The sequence below is a fragment of the Temnothorax longispinosus genome, chromosome 12 (assembly GCF_030848805.1).
Source record: "Temnothorax longispinosus isolate EJ_2023e chromosome 12, Tlon_JGU_v1, whole genome shotgun sequence".
In the NCBI taxonomy this organism is placed as follows: domain Eukaryota; kingdom Metazoa; phylum Arthropoda; class Insecta; order Hymenoptera; family Formicidae; genus Temnothorax; species Temnothorax longispinosus.
The window spans coordinates 7,899,922-7,915,186 of NC_092369.1; the positions used below are offsets into that span (position 1 = coordinate 7,899,922).

The 15,265-nt window shown below is 38.4% G+C and overlaps 1 protein-coding gene across 2 annotated transcripts in view; it reads right to left on the reverse strand.

Moving 5' to 3' along the window:
* Positions 1-1,851: 1,851 nt before the first annotated feature.
* The window catches only part of Stet (stem cell tumor), a 365,074-nt gene continuing 351,660 nt past the window's right edge, over positions 1,852-15,265 (reverse strand). For both annotated transcript variants that reach the window (XM_071795513.1, XM_071795511.1), the window contains exons 9-10: positions 13,702-13,857; positions 1,852-10,228 (exon numbers count right to left, since the gene is read on the reverse strand). In XM_071795513.1, coding sequence (XP_071651614.1) covers positions 9,987-10,228; positions 13,702-13,857 — 398 coding nt within the window. In that variant the 3' untranslated portion in view covers positions 1,852-9,986. The remainder of the gene's footprint in view (positions 10,229-13,701; positions 13,858-15,265) is intronic.

The following is a 15,265-nucleotide window of genomic DNA, read 5'->3' on the forward strand; positions in this document are numbered from 1 at the left end:
TTAATTAGTATTAAATCCTATATATTATTCAATCTACGTACATAATCCTACAAAAATATTACAATAAGAAATTATATAATTAATTAAAAACAATTCTTTTATTAAAATATAAAATATAGTAAAAAATTATTTAAAACCTTAACTTGATTTAAAAAGTTAATTCCTGAAATCTTTACAGTTTAAGTAATCTTTAGTTTTAACTATATAATTAATACTAATAATTTTGCATGTTTCTAAGTAGATATAAGTGATTTAGATATAGTGTGCATGTCTCCTTATTTATTTATATTCTCAACAAACTAAAGTAACCTAATTATATCCTTAGATACTAGATAGCTCGGGTACCTCGGGGTTGCCAATCCCGTACTCACAGATGTGAGCCCCTGAGGATTGTACCATCACAGCAGATCATAAAGTCTCATTTTACCTGGCGCTGGAAGTAAATTCCGTCTCGTCGATAAGAAATCTTTGTATGATCAATTAACGCTTTAAATAAAATCGAATTATCCTGCCATAAATATATAACATACTTATAAAACATAATATCCAATAATAATAAATCATAAAATAAATATTATTATAAAATAATAGTAATACATTATAAAATAAATATAATATTGTAAATTAATTGTCCAAATTTTGGCAGAGTAATGCAAATTTCTATACGACATTAATAATATCTTGTCGATGATTATACGTATGTGATCATAGTCTTTTTCATAATATGTATAAATAAAAGAAAGAAATAACAAAATTTCAATTTTTTAAAATTGAAATGCTTGAATTCCTCATGATTTGTTTTTACTTTGTATTTAATTATATACTCTGTCAATTTTTAAGAATTTGGATCTTTATGGTTCAAAATCCTGAATTTAAAATTTTAGGAATTCTTGGGATCACATTTTCTTGGAATTTTTGAAGCATTCTTGGAATTTTAGACACTCTTCTTATCAATTAATTTTTTTTTGTCGATTTTTAAGATCTTGAATCTCGCGATTTAAAATCTCAAATTTTTGAAATTGTAATAATTAAAAATTGAAAAAATTTTGAAACTTTTTTGAAATTTTAGCTGATACAATCTTCGTGCTGAGTGTATTTTTCTAATTTTTTGTCGATTTTTCGCGATTTAAAACGTAATATTTTTTCAATAAAGTTTTCAGCAAGCAAATAAAAATACTCAGTTGATGATAAACAAACTCTACTTATGGTACTCTACAATATATCTCACTGAAACAACTGAATCGGCTGGCGATAACGTAGTGCGCAAAGTAGATTTCTACCTTTCAAATTATCTTCTTCCTTTCAAATAGTACACAAGTTTCTTGTTTAATAACAATGACGTAATCATTAATGCCGAAAATTATGATAATAATAATTTATTTAGTTATAATGATATATAATATTGATCAAGTTTTACTCAAATGTATCTAAATAACGGAATGACATTTCCTATTTATACAATATTATACAAAAATTAATGCACAAACAAATAAGATAGAAAATTAATAAATTAATTTTTTATTTCTATATATAAAAGTAGAATATAGTATTCTTTACACCTTAAAGAGATTTAAAAATAGAAATTGAGTAAAAAAAGGGATAGAAATGTCGGAAATGCTAAAAAGTCGTCTGATATTTAAAGATCTTTATTTCAACAGTAACAAATCAACATATATTCTTTTACAATCGTTACTGTTGAGATGCAGATGTTTAAAAGAGTTGACGAATTTTTATCCTCTTCTCTTGTATCGCTAGAAGTAGGCATAATTTTCATAATCTGCATTTTATTAGACTTATACGATGAGATTCTTCCTGCTTGGTCATAGGTATAAAAAGATAATATCAATTGGATCTTTTAAATACCATTGTATTTTTCTTCTGCCGCGGCGAATGTGTGTACAGAAAATTACTATGCGAATTATCTAAGCGAGGATTCGTAGTTATCACGTTTTGTACAATATATATATACGTTATATATATAATGATACAATAATGATGACAATAATTATAAGAACAATAATTAATTCATCGACAATGATAAATGGTGAAAAATGACAATGACGATGCTTTGTGATGAACAATGACAAATGACGTACGATGAAGACAATTAATATTAAATGCCTGAAATTTTCTCTTCATCTCTCGCACGCACACATACGCTCTTTTTCTGTTTGTCTCTCTGTCTCTCCTTTACTAGTTCCACCTCTTTGGCTTGTGTACAGTTGTGACTGTTCGTATATAATATAAATTATTAACGTTATTATTTTATTTACTATATCAGTTGTGTATTCATGCAGTCCATCTGTGTGTCTTTGGACCTTATCGTTATCGTGATCGGGCATCTCGGAGTTTCTCGCTGCGGAACAGAAATCGCGCGACCACAACTTACTCGAACATACTCGCAGTTTTACATTTAATCATCGTTCGAACGCAAGCTTTTAACGATTGCTTTGATTAATTCAATAATTTAAATTTACATATTCGTGTTTTTGACTCGGGGTAACTTTACGATTAATTACAGAGCGATCGTGTTTTTAATTTATTACATAAAGACGCATACAGGAAATTGACAAACCAATGGTAACTTATTCGTAAACGTAAAATGTCTTCGCGATATTAATTATCTTTTCCGTTCGTGATATAATTGCTTTACGTTGCGTAGGATTAATTAGGAAGATTCGTACGATATTTATCTAATATTTCGCACGCGTTCGCAAAATTAGTGTAAGTTTAGTGCTAATACGGTTGCGGGTTAATGATGAAATTTCAGAAAATATCCCAAGCGAACGCCGGTCTCGCCAAAATTGTCGACGGTCGCAGGTGTTGCCGGGGTCGCAGGTGCGTCTATGATGCGGCGGCGCGCCTTTGCTGTATTAAGCGAGCTAATTAAAAATAAAACGAAATGACGAACAGACAGACCGGGAGGTTTCTCCGCGAACGGGCGCGTACGGGGTCCTCCACTTTCACCAATAAATAATTATACCTACTTAATGACAGTGTGACACGCACAATATAAAAATTAACGGATCGCGCTTTCCAGCCGATCGCTTAATCACTCGATCGAAGATCGCATAGTCAGGGGACTAAAAAAAAAAAACGGTACGGGATAAAACACGCGCCGCTTTCCGCTGGACCCGTTATGTATCGCTTCAGTTATTCAATACCGGCGCAAAAAAAAATATAATAATAAAATCCGGCAAAATATTTCGGTTCTTGGCGCACTCTCGGTCATACTTTGTACATAAACTCACGCGTCCTTTCACGGTAATTAAATAATAACAATATATTCTATATAATACAATAATAAATTAATTGTTAAATTATTATGCGATCGTTTCCATTTACGTATATATCGATACATAACAGATTCATGAGCATCTTCGCTTTAGATGTCCGGGATCGTGATAAACTCAACACACTTGTGACTCATTGGCTTACTTTTTTTTTTTAACGAATACTATACCGTAAAAAAGCGGCAGGCAAAGAGAAAGTTTGCCTACAGAACAGTTCCGTATCAAACGAATTTCCAAAGTATAGAGTATAGAGAAATGTACTCTACAAATTTTCTATCTCTAGATGAGTTTGAGAAAGATGAACATTATACATATACTCGACATATATACTCGACATACCGTAAATTTGCGGTAATATATTCATTTAAATACGCATCACAGAGTTATAGAGAAACTAAAGTAGGAACGATTACGATATGTACGATACAAAATTAAGCTAATGAGTTTAATCATTGCGCTCCATCGTAGACTTCACGATCCTCGATCGCTACGAACAAACATAATATTCGCGCATATCCATTTGCTTTAAATATTAACATGCATGGATGCACACACACACACACATACGCAATTGTTACACGCACTCAGGCGGGATGCGCGTCGCCCTCTTTTAAATAAAACAAAAAAAAAGAACAAAAAAGAAGATACAGTGACCTAAACTCGAGCTTTCGAACGCGGATCGAGTGGCAGAGCGTAAATTAAAGTCCAGATAGCTTCGAGCGAGACGCTGTTTCCCGGTGTTGTTTTTCTCATTTCTTTCGGGCTCACTGGACACCCGGTTCGGAAATCCGATGACGCTTTTGGAAGGGTGACAGATGTGTGTTGATAAGAAAATTCGATTCCGAAACGACTTTGACGTTTGTTTGTTGAAGCCCGTTCATGATGAGAGAGCGTTCATGAAAAGAGCGAGCTTCAATTATTGCTCGGACGCTGAAAAAAATTTCGAGGCGAATCCTCTTTCGCAAGGCAACGCGATATTGTAGCGCGTCGATATAATGGCAATTCCCGAGTAAGGCTCACTCATACGCACGCGTTTCCCCTTCACGGTTTCAATCACGCCATTAGATGTACATATAATGCGACGAAGTATCATCGCCAGAGCATTTAGGTATACACATTATGCGGCTCATTTACGCGAGGGATTTCGGACGACGACGTATTATTTATTCCCACATTCGAGTTACGAGCGTGTGTAAATAATTATGCGTCGCGCGTGCTCTTTGGCATCGTCATTTAACCCGACGGTGGATTAATAAAACGGAAATCATACGCCATAAATGTTGTATGAAGTCTCTAAATTATATGTTTCCCCGTTGGATGTTAATAGCCAACGGATCGACACCTGTTCGATTTTCCTGGGGGAAAGCGGCTCTTTTTGGCGGGGGCCGTATTTCATCGATGCATAAATTATCGTTAACAACGATGGTAATTAATGGGAGCTCGAATCGATCGAGCGTTATGAAAGGTTCAGACCACTTCAAAAGAACTCAAATCATTGCCGCATTTATGAAGCAAATCGAATTAAATATTTAACAAGACTGTATATGCATAACGAAAATCACGTTCAATTTATCGATATAAACTTAATAACTTTGCTCTGCATTAATAATTTATATTTATTTATGTAACAATAGAAGCAACGTTTATTGACTTATCGATAAATATGCGTACCGAAGATAAAAATCTTAATTTGCCCCGCGTTATTTATTCGATAAGTTAATTAGGTAAGTTATTTCTCCGAGCATTAATGCATTTAATTCCCAATTGATCATTCATTTCAACCCGTTTTATTAGTTATTTTATGTACGAGTAAAATTGATGAAAGATTCTCTCGGTTTTGCACTATAATAAAGAGTGTTTATTTTTTCGTCGGCGATTGGAAATACTTGCAGTTCCGTACGTGGGATACTTTCGACCATATATAATTGTCGCATCTAGAGCCGCTGCACGATACGGCCGCTCGCTGTTAGAAACCGACATTTTTGCTCCCCTTTTGCATTCTTCCGCCAAGTACACACTTGTCGACTGACATAGCCAGCCAACCGTCGAAGCTCTCCTTCGTCTCCTCGACTCTTTGAGCAACCACCTTTTGGGCGCTCTTCAACGTCCTCTTCTCGCTCTCTCAGTGTTCTCCTTAAACCTCCTCAGACCCCTCGACCTCCTCCTATTCTTTCTCTCTTCTTTATGTCACCCTTCTTTCTCAGCGTCATCGGTATCTCGACCTTCTTTCACCGTCTTAAAGCGAGTTACATAGCCGTCATACTTTAAGCTAGGATCTGGCGTTAGCTGCCTTCGCGGGTACTAATTGACTAGCATCGTTAATTACTCTCGTTTGATCTCTCGCTCGCGCTCGATTCGCGTCCTCTTGGAGCTCCTTCCGCTACTCTTCTCGAAGACTACTTCTCCGTCTTACGCCACTCAGGCCGGCCGTGCCATATACCAGCACTAGAAATTACTTTCATCCTTGGTGCCACGAAAGATGCGATAGCAATTAACAATAATATTAATAAAAATAATATAATAATATATTACTGTTTCATACTAAATCTTATGTATTATTTGGTATCGTACGTTATCGTTATTACACTACAATCAGTGCAACATAAATAATAATACATTAGTTTGATCCCCGTCGAAACAAGAAGAAACCTACCGGGCAGAATTTTCAGCTTTTTTTCCTCTCCTGAACGTTAAACGCGCTACCCTAAATCGCGTAAGTATGGGAAAATAATTTTCAGTCGTCGACTAATTGACGATTTTACATATTTCACCTCGTGGCACTCGCGTAGGGTTTCCCAGAGCCGAGGAAATGACCCAAAAAATATCGGAAAGAACTGGATACTTCGTACACATGGGATTCGTGAACAACACAGCTGTGTTCCCTTTTTTTTTTTGCGAAAAATAAATATAGGATTTCGCGGAATATAGGTTTGCGCGCCGTCGCTAGGAATATGATAATATAATCGCTAATTAATTGTTACCCAAGAACACATACGTGAAATCAAACGTGTTTTTCGCTCTTCCGGTATTTCCACGAGAAAGGCAGAAAAATGTGGGCATTTAACGCGATTTATATAAGACGCGAATCGCGTTAAACGGCGGACTTTGAGGAAACGAAAGGCGCGCACGGCGCTAAGTCGTATTACAAAATAGGCAGTGCGTCGGGCTACCTCGACAAACGAGCAACCTATACAACTAAACATTTAGAGAGACACATACCGCGACACTATCCAAACTAACTGTACATACTTTGGCTCGCAGTATTCGAACTTTGTTCAGCGTCGCGTTTAGCTTCCGATTTTGGACTTTATCAGTCACCGCGCATTCAACGCTAAATGAGCCGTCAGGCAAAGTTAGACTTTCCATATTCTGCGGGAAACAAAGCTCTTCCGTAATCTCAGTTACTTTGATACATCACTTTCTTATAATTTTATAAATAAATTAATCTTTGTCTTCCTGTGTGATAGATTATAAAAAATGTATTTTTTATGAATTTATATCATAATACAATCCAAAAGGGTCCGAATGCGGTTGTGTAATTGTGAAAGCAATTTGTAGTTAATTAACTTAATTTGTAATCGTTTAATGTAATGAAGATAATAGGCTAAATAAATATCCTCTCTCGGTAGAAATTAAACAATTATATTTGCGGTTAAACGCGCGGTGAAAATGCCCGTCTAGACGGTTCATCGAGTAGCCGCGAATAAACGCTAAACATTATCGGAATACCGGCCATCATCGGTACAGTTGTCGTTTAGGTCGCACGTCACGCGGGCGGCAATCGTACGATCTGATTCCGAAGACACGATGACACGATGATAAATTAAAGGTGAGGAACATATGTCTCGCGTGTGACTATGTACACTAAGCGTGTGCTCTCCCGAGAATGTGCGGCTCTCTCTCTCTTTCTCTCATCGATTTAAATACAATATGTATATTTGTGTATATGTATATACTTACGACAACGACGCGAAACGACTAGACTGTGACCCGACTCGAACTCTCTTCTTCCCTTCCTCTTCTCATTTTTTTTCCTTCTTCGCTCTGTCTCGCGCCTCCCTCCTCTTTACTTGCGTGAAACGCTTCCATACACACGCAAAAACACACACAAAATCTCTATGCTATATACAGGTATTTACAATGGTTTACAATTAATGCGCGTTAATGATCGCGCGCGTAGGCAGATGCGCCGTCAGGGGGATTTTGCGAGAACGTTAACGAGCGGTCGTTATCGAAAGCGCGGACTAGCGACTGAAAACCGACCGACAGGATCGGTCGAGTGTTGTTTTGTCATAGGCTTGATCGCCGTTGCATTGCGCATTATTACATCCATCATGTAGAAAGCTCCGTGAGTGCTCTCGCGAAAATCACAATCGCGCGAACGGCAATGCGCGACGATACGAAGCGTAAATGCTGCTTGATTTATGTACACAATTGATAGTCCCAATGCTTATCTCGAAATATTATCTTTCTGCAATATTAAATAGTGTTTCTTTACAATGATACAGTACGCGTTTCGACGATATTGCGTTCGGAGGCGTGATTTGATTTTCGCGAGCGCGAAGTTGAAAGTGTCTTCCTTTTTTTAATTTTTTGCGCAAGACTTTGTAATGTAATACAATGACACGGAAAATATGCAACGGCTATTTGGATGAATTTTTTATGACTTGGAGAATCTGCATTCCTATGATCGATCTATCTATGCGCGATAATGTATGTCCGAATATCAGCGAATTTTTGTTGCGATTTTTGTTTTGGTTCATGGATTCTTCGCGAAATCACACACATTATAAAGAATAATACATAAACTCGATAATTGTGCACATTTGTGAAGCATCTATAGAAAACAGTAGTAACGCCAAACGATTACAAAAGTCTGAGAAATACGAAATAAATTCTAATTAATTTAGGAGAGCTTCGTGGCAACTCGGAGCGTCTCCACTACACAAATGGATCTTCCAGCAGATATAATAATGTATATAAAAAAACGATTATTATATATATTTCATAAACAATACTCACATCGTTTTCCATGAATACTTCACAATTATTTGCGCGATTCGATTAGCGGTATTCTACGCACTATCGTCGAATTAGTGATCAATTAGCAATCTGCTCTCTCCTCTGTAGAATTTCTTCGCGGCTAATCATTCATCTCGATCGAAAAAATCTCCCACCGGCACGAGCTCTTCATCATCAAGCTCGACGCATTCCGCTCTTCTACGTTTCCGTCCACGTCCACGAATTCGTCTCGCGAGTCGAATGTTTCGAGAAGGTTTCGAGAGGAACGTCGATGGTTACCAATTTTCTCGACCGCGGTTTTTGTTTCACATCATCTTCGTACCTCTCCGTCGCGGTCATTTGTACAATGTTTCATCGACCGCGAAGGATCCATTAAGTCCTCCCGTTTCCTCTTTACCTCTTCTGTTGCTTTACTTCGCTGTTGTCCAATTTCTTTCCCTCTCACTCTTTCTATCATCATCTTCCTCTTCTTTTTCTTTCTTTTTCTCGTCTCCGAGCAAAGAAATGTCTTCAACAACGCGACAAAGGACAGTGAGCGTTTGTCCACACAGTCGAGTATGATTCTTTGGTTTTTCCGAGGACGACTGCGGCCAGCATTACGCGGAAATAAACGAATGCCATAAGAGAGAATTCCTCTTGCAGCTTGTTCAGGTTCGGATAGAAATGCCTCCTTCCTGAAGGATTTTGCGTTTTCCGAGTGGCCGACCGACCTCGTGATCCAGCTTGATTCTTTGGTTTTTCTTCAGAATACGGAAGAATGCGCGACGACGGGATTGGACGACTAGTCTCGCGATCACGCGACTTCCTCTTTCCCGTAAACCGACGAGGAAGAATATTATCCGTAACCTTCCCGTACGCTGCTCCGTCGTTCTCTAGAACGACACGCGAAGACATTTTATCGTGGTTCAGGATGCTCATCTTGCAACAATAACGTTTCGTTGTCCCGCTGATGGCAGAAGTATGCGGGCCTAACAGTTTTTTTTTTATGATTAAACCGCTCACAAAATCCGCCCGCATTCCGCCGTGATGAAGTAAACCTGACGTTGCGTTTAAGAACCTTTCGCGGGATGACGGGACGAACGCGGACTGCTTTATCGAACAGCAAAGATGAAACGTTTAATGAGAACGTTCGCAAAATTTTTTCTTCCTCAGTGCTCCTTTCTTTTTCCGGAAGTGCATCGCGTTTGCTTTTACTGATCACTATCGCTTCCATTCGAATTTCTTTCCTTCATTAGAATTTTTAATCGATAATATATTACATTCCCTCGCTCGTTTCTCGCTTCTTTTCGACAAGCGCTCTGTCGCGTCTCTCGACTGTCGCGCGCAAACAGGCCGGCTTGGAAGAAAATATATACTACGAAACTATTAGCGATCCTTTTCGCGCGGAAGGAGATCGAAGTCACGTTCTTTGAGAAGAACGACTGCCGACGACCCCGTCGCGCAACTCTCGTTCCTTACGTATCCTTCACCTTCGGTGCTTCGGGAACGATTTAGTTCACGGTTCAGCGTGCCATCGAGAGTCCGCGATACTTGAAAATCTCCCTCGACGTTGCTCGACGATGACGGCGTCTCCCGTCCTTTCCTTCGTTTCTTCCTCTTCTTTTTCTTCCAAGGGCGATCAGCTTCGCGTTACGTGTGCCTCGGCTGGCCGTACGCGAAGCTGATCTCGCGTCATGGATAGTCGGGGTGCATCAGATTGTACATGATCGCGAAGATCGTGCAGGCGGCGTAGACGCCCAAGGCAACCCACCAGAGTAACTGCTCGTGTAGCCGCTGCTCGAAGTTCTTCAGTACCAAGAGGCCGATCGTTAGGCCCGCCAGGGCGCCCGTCAGATGGGCGACGTACGACACCGGCGGGCCCATCTGCTCCGCGGCGTACCTGTCGTAGATCGCGAAGCCCACGTCGGCGCTGGCTGCAATCAGAGATATCAAGATTTCCATACAAATTTCTTACTGCCTGTTTAGAATTGTTACGCGTGATTTCGAGCCTCTCGTTTCTCCACGCGTGTTTCAATTCAAACTTTATCCATAAACGCTCAATTTAATAATCATATTTATTGGATTTTAAATTGAATTTATAGATTCTACGTTTATTATTTTTTAAATTAGTTTTACAATTAACAGGTGCAAACAGATTGGTGAATTAATTTAAAATGAGCAAAGTAAAAAAATAAAGGAAAAAATGCTCTTATCGTGGCGTTCTCTCTTAAGATTCTTTCTGGTTGTCTGCCTTGAAAGTACCGATAAAAATGGCGCATAGTAAGGCGATAAGGAGAGCATAAGAGGAACAAGAAGAGAAACAAGAAAGTGAAAGAGAGTAGAGCGAAAAAAGTAAGGATGCCACGAAGAGCCGAGCCGACGGCGAGCTTTGAGAAGCTCTCGAAGTGTCGTCGAGAGAAGAGCTTTCCTGCAGCTTCCTCAGCGGCTTTTTTCTACGTCTGCGACCATCGTCGATGATTATGTAAGTTCGTTGTGCTCCCGTAAGAAATTTGCTTCTTCGTTAGTTAATGTAGAAATGGGTTTTGCGCAGCCTGGACACAATTGGATCATGCATCCTTCGTCTTTCAAAATCTACTAAGCATTTTAACATCCTCTAAGAATTTTTTTTGATCTTTTTAATAAATGCAAATTATTATTATTATTAAATTATTATTTCTTTTAGAGGTTCTCTTAAACATTACGAGTAATTCATAAGATTTTATTTTTCTAGAAGATTTCTATTTTAATTAATATAAAATTATATTGTTCTTTAAAATTTTCATAAATTATATATTGTACCAAAACTGCAAAAAACTTGATAAATAATTGACCTCCAAATTAATTTTCGTTAAAATTAAATTAATATCATTTAAGTACAAAGAAGAAAAGATTTTATCATCTTTTTACAAAGACACATTTCATTTTCGACGTTTAGTAATTCTGCAATTGAGTTTAAAATTTTCATTAACGAGATATTAACTTTAAATTTATCAAGGCATTATAACTTTGAGGAAGTGTACGAATTCTGATGTACATCCTTTATACTGTTTTCTTTCTATTCTCAAACGCGATCTCTTTATGTCGCTGTTGCAGTTTAACTTGGATAGCAAGGTTGAGTTATACAACTCTGGAAGTAACAAAAGCTGGGCCCTCTCCAAGCTTTTCCGTCTATTCGCTCTCCTAACTTTATTTTCTCGACTGTAATCAGTATATCCATGATTATATCCATTATATAATATTCGATTGTTGTGTCTTTTTCATCATAACGATATCCTTCATTTTTGCACCAATTCTATGCTAGCTGTTTCGTTTCAACTTATATATAACCTGATTTTGATGAAATTGTTGGATAAAAGCTTAGTTAATATTAACTAGTTAATATTGAATTATACATTATTATATCTGAAGCACTTTTGGTAATTTGTAAACCTCATCCACTTTATTATTAAAATTGATTATTGTCAAAATATATAATTACTCTATAAACTTCGTTTAATAATTAATTATACGCCATCTCCATCTAAATTACATTTACTTATATAATTAAAATTAAAATTTTCTCATCGCGTGAAAATTTATTTCATTTTCTTCAATTTTCTCCAACTCCTTTTTTCATCGAGATAGACTCCGGAGCCCTTATTGTTCCATAATCTTCGAGTATCGCACATCTCTTCTTTAATTTTCAATCAAGCTTACTCAGGCGCTATCTTGATGACTCAATAAACACGAGTGACGACACCGTGCTCGGTTGAAAATTTGACGGAACAGCCACCTGTTCTTCTGGCGGCAAACAATCCCAACGTCGGCGAAAATTCTCCACGGCGATCACAGCGCGAGCACACCTATCTTTTAATTAAAACTTCAGAATAGCGACGGCTTTCGTGGCTCCTCTCTTGCGCTTTCCAGCTCTTATCGCAGGCGGAGAGAAAAAACGAGGAAATTGAAATTTCAGGAGAGGTACCGAACGAAGCGTGAATAGAGAAAATCGGACTAGGTGACAACGAACGAAAGTGAATGCAATCGCGAAAAAGATATTAAACGTTACTGTTCAGTAAAGGTCCTTAAAGAATAAGTCTATATTCTTAATCAATAAATTCGATATTTGTGAACGATTCTATTAAGTTCGATAAACGATATACCTATAATTAATCCAATTTTCAAACTCGTTAATTAAACGCAATCATCGACATTTGAAAATGTTTCTAAGATATGAAGAAATTCAAATCCCTCTTGAATCCCTTCACAGAGAGGTCTGATTGCAGTTGATAGTGGCGCATTTTCTTCGCGTCTTAAGACGTTGTGGGAGAGAGATACCTCGCCACGTCGCAGACTCCTGCGAGAGGCGTCATTTGCATTCGCGGCTGAACGGATGACCCGCTTCCATGTCGTGAGAGAGCAGCGCGTTTATCGATCAAGCTCTACTTCGCTCGTCAGACACTCGCGCGCTGGGATTACGATGTAATCCAAGTCGAAGCGCGTAGATCGGAACGGGCCCAGAGGCTGTTACTACCCGCGGACAGGGAGCTACGCGAATATATTGGGAACGGGGTGCGAGTAGTAGGAGATAGAGAGGGAGAAAGCAACGGCGGATATCCGAATCCGTGCTGACGGTAATCAACCCCTTAAACAAGGTTATTGAAGACTCGAGAGGCTCCGTCGAGGTGAATTTGAGGCGACTCTAGGGCCACTAGAACCAGATAATGCGCACGTACAGTGGCGGTCAGATTACGTGCTATACAGGCCCCCGATACTAGAGTTCTACGTCTTTGCCAATATCGCGCTATTATTACGCTACGTCGCCATAGGCGCCGCGTTCTGAGATTGTATTCTTGCTCGGAGAGGTCCGAGGCACTCTATTTTAATCCTTAAAGACGTGACTGCAAATTTGCGACTCCAAAGGTCTTTGCTACTTTGTAAAGAGACTAGTGGAAAGACGAGATACCGTTCAGAAACTGTTCTCCTCAGCTTTTAAATATTTCTCTCCAATTTTTCATAACGAGGATTAATCCTCCTTTATCTACATCACAAGCACGTTAAAATCTTTTAAAAATTATTTTCCATAGAGAGGATTAATTCTCCTTTATCTATATCGCGAACTCGTAATAATCATCTAAAAATCTTTCCTATCGCAATCATATTACTCGAAACAATGTTTGTCACATAATATTTTATATACTGACTTTATATAGTGACTGATTTTATATAGTGACTTAATATAACTTCTGATAATTTGTCTGCAATTAGTAAGGAACAAAACGTGATTAATGTATCGTCGGCGCCAATGGTCAATCGTGACCGCTCTCGAAAGCAGTTCGACCGGAGATATTGAGCTGGCAGGTTGAAGGTAGATAGGATTGGTTGCGCGGTGGTTGCGGGCCGACGATCGAGGGAAGTAGGGTCCACTTACCAATGACGAAGATGCCGATGAGCCGAACTATCCCGAACTCCATATTGTTGTAGTTGAGGAGGACGTTGGCTAGATGCGCCGCCAGAAGGGCGTAAACGCCCCCGCTTGCCCCGACGAGATACACGTCCGTGTCGAATACCGACGTGCCCAACGAGCCTGAAACCACAACAAAATATAACTTCTTAATAGCTTCTTAATTACTGCTCCAAAACATTTCATTCTTTTCTCGGATCGACGATTTTGCGTGTTTTCCCATTTTTCTGAGCGAGCGTCAGCAATAACAATGATTAATTGTAAAATCTGACAACCACCTCATCGCTACATTTTTAATTTAATTCTGAAAGTTCACGTGAAAATATTCCATTTCGAACAACCGTAAATTAAAGTTCCGTTTCTGTAACTAGATTACTTTTCACTTATAGTATAATAGAATGAAATGTATTTCAGCATTAAATTTGAAGAGTCTAGAAGCAATAAAAGTTATATTTTTACACATTATATTTTGCCACTATTATTCCACCTAGTCTCTCAATTCGCGAATATACGGAATTACGTAATTAACAAAATTTTTCGAGAAGAGAGAACCGAGCGTTCTCATGAAGTTGCGAGCTTTCTGTCGAGAGTTTCGGTCATTGTCTGTCGAATTGGGAAACGCTCGTTCTCGAACAACCGCGAAGTGCGGATAGAATTTTCCGCTTTCGCCGCCCTCAGCAAATAAAATAAGAATAATATTCGCTCTCGACAACTCAAAAGTTCGCATGGCTCTGCGCTCCAGTTTAACGACGCCAAAAACTCTCTCTTTCTCTTCCTCCCTCTCGTCCTTGCCATCACTCTTCTTCCAGTTCGTTCGAAAACATCTGTTGCTCCACATGTAATGTGAAAAAAGCTCGTCGGAAAACGAGTGCGCGCCGTAGGAATTGGAATATAGTCTACGAGAGCTCTATACAGTTCGGTTTCTGCAAACTTTTTCCTACTTTTCTTTTTCAATTAATCATAATAATAATAAATTAAAAAACAGAATCTTAAAATTTCGCAATATTTTAAATGCTAGAAAACGCGCATATAAAATAGCAAATCTCTATTCTCCTTTTAATTAATATAATTCTCATATTCTTGCAAATATTTGCGTCCATGGTGGACGCATGCACCTGCAACGCGCTCACCATTCGTAACGTTGACAATACAAAGCGCTTCCGGGCGCTTATAACTAGCCCCGGTTATTAGAAGCGGAATTAGGAGCCTGTCTCCAAGTACCTGCCCCGTAATTTGACAGACTGCCCACGGCGGATGCAGAGGCTATAGTGCTCGCTGCAACGCGTTCAAGACGCGTGATAACGAGAATAGTTGATATAACATCACGAGTATGAGATTACGGCAATCTAATCAACGTTATAACATATACATATGTTTCTCAACGTGTACGATCATACATATGAAAATAATCTTTATCCTGTTAACTCCGCATTAAAAATAAAAAATTTGTCACGTAATAATTCTAGAATCCGTACGTCGCAGCTATCTAAAAATATCGAATAACACTGCGTTCCAATTACACGTCGACGTA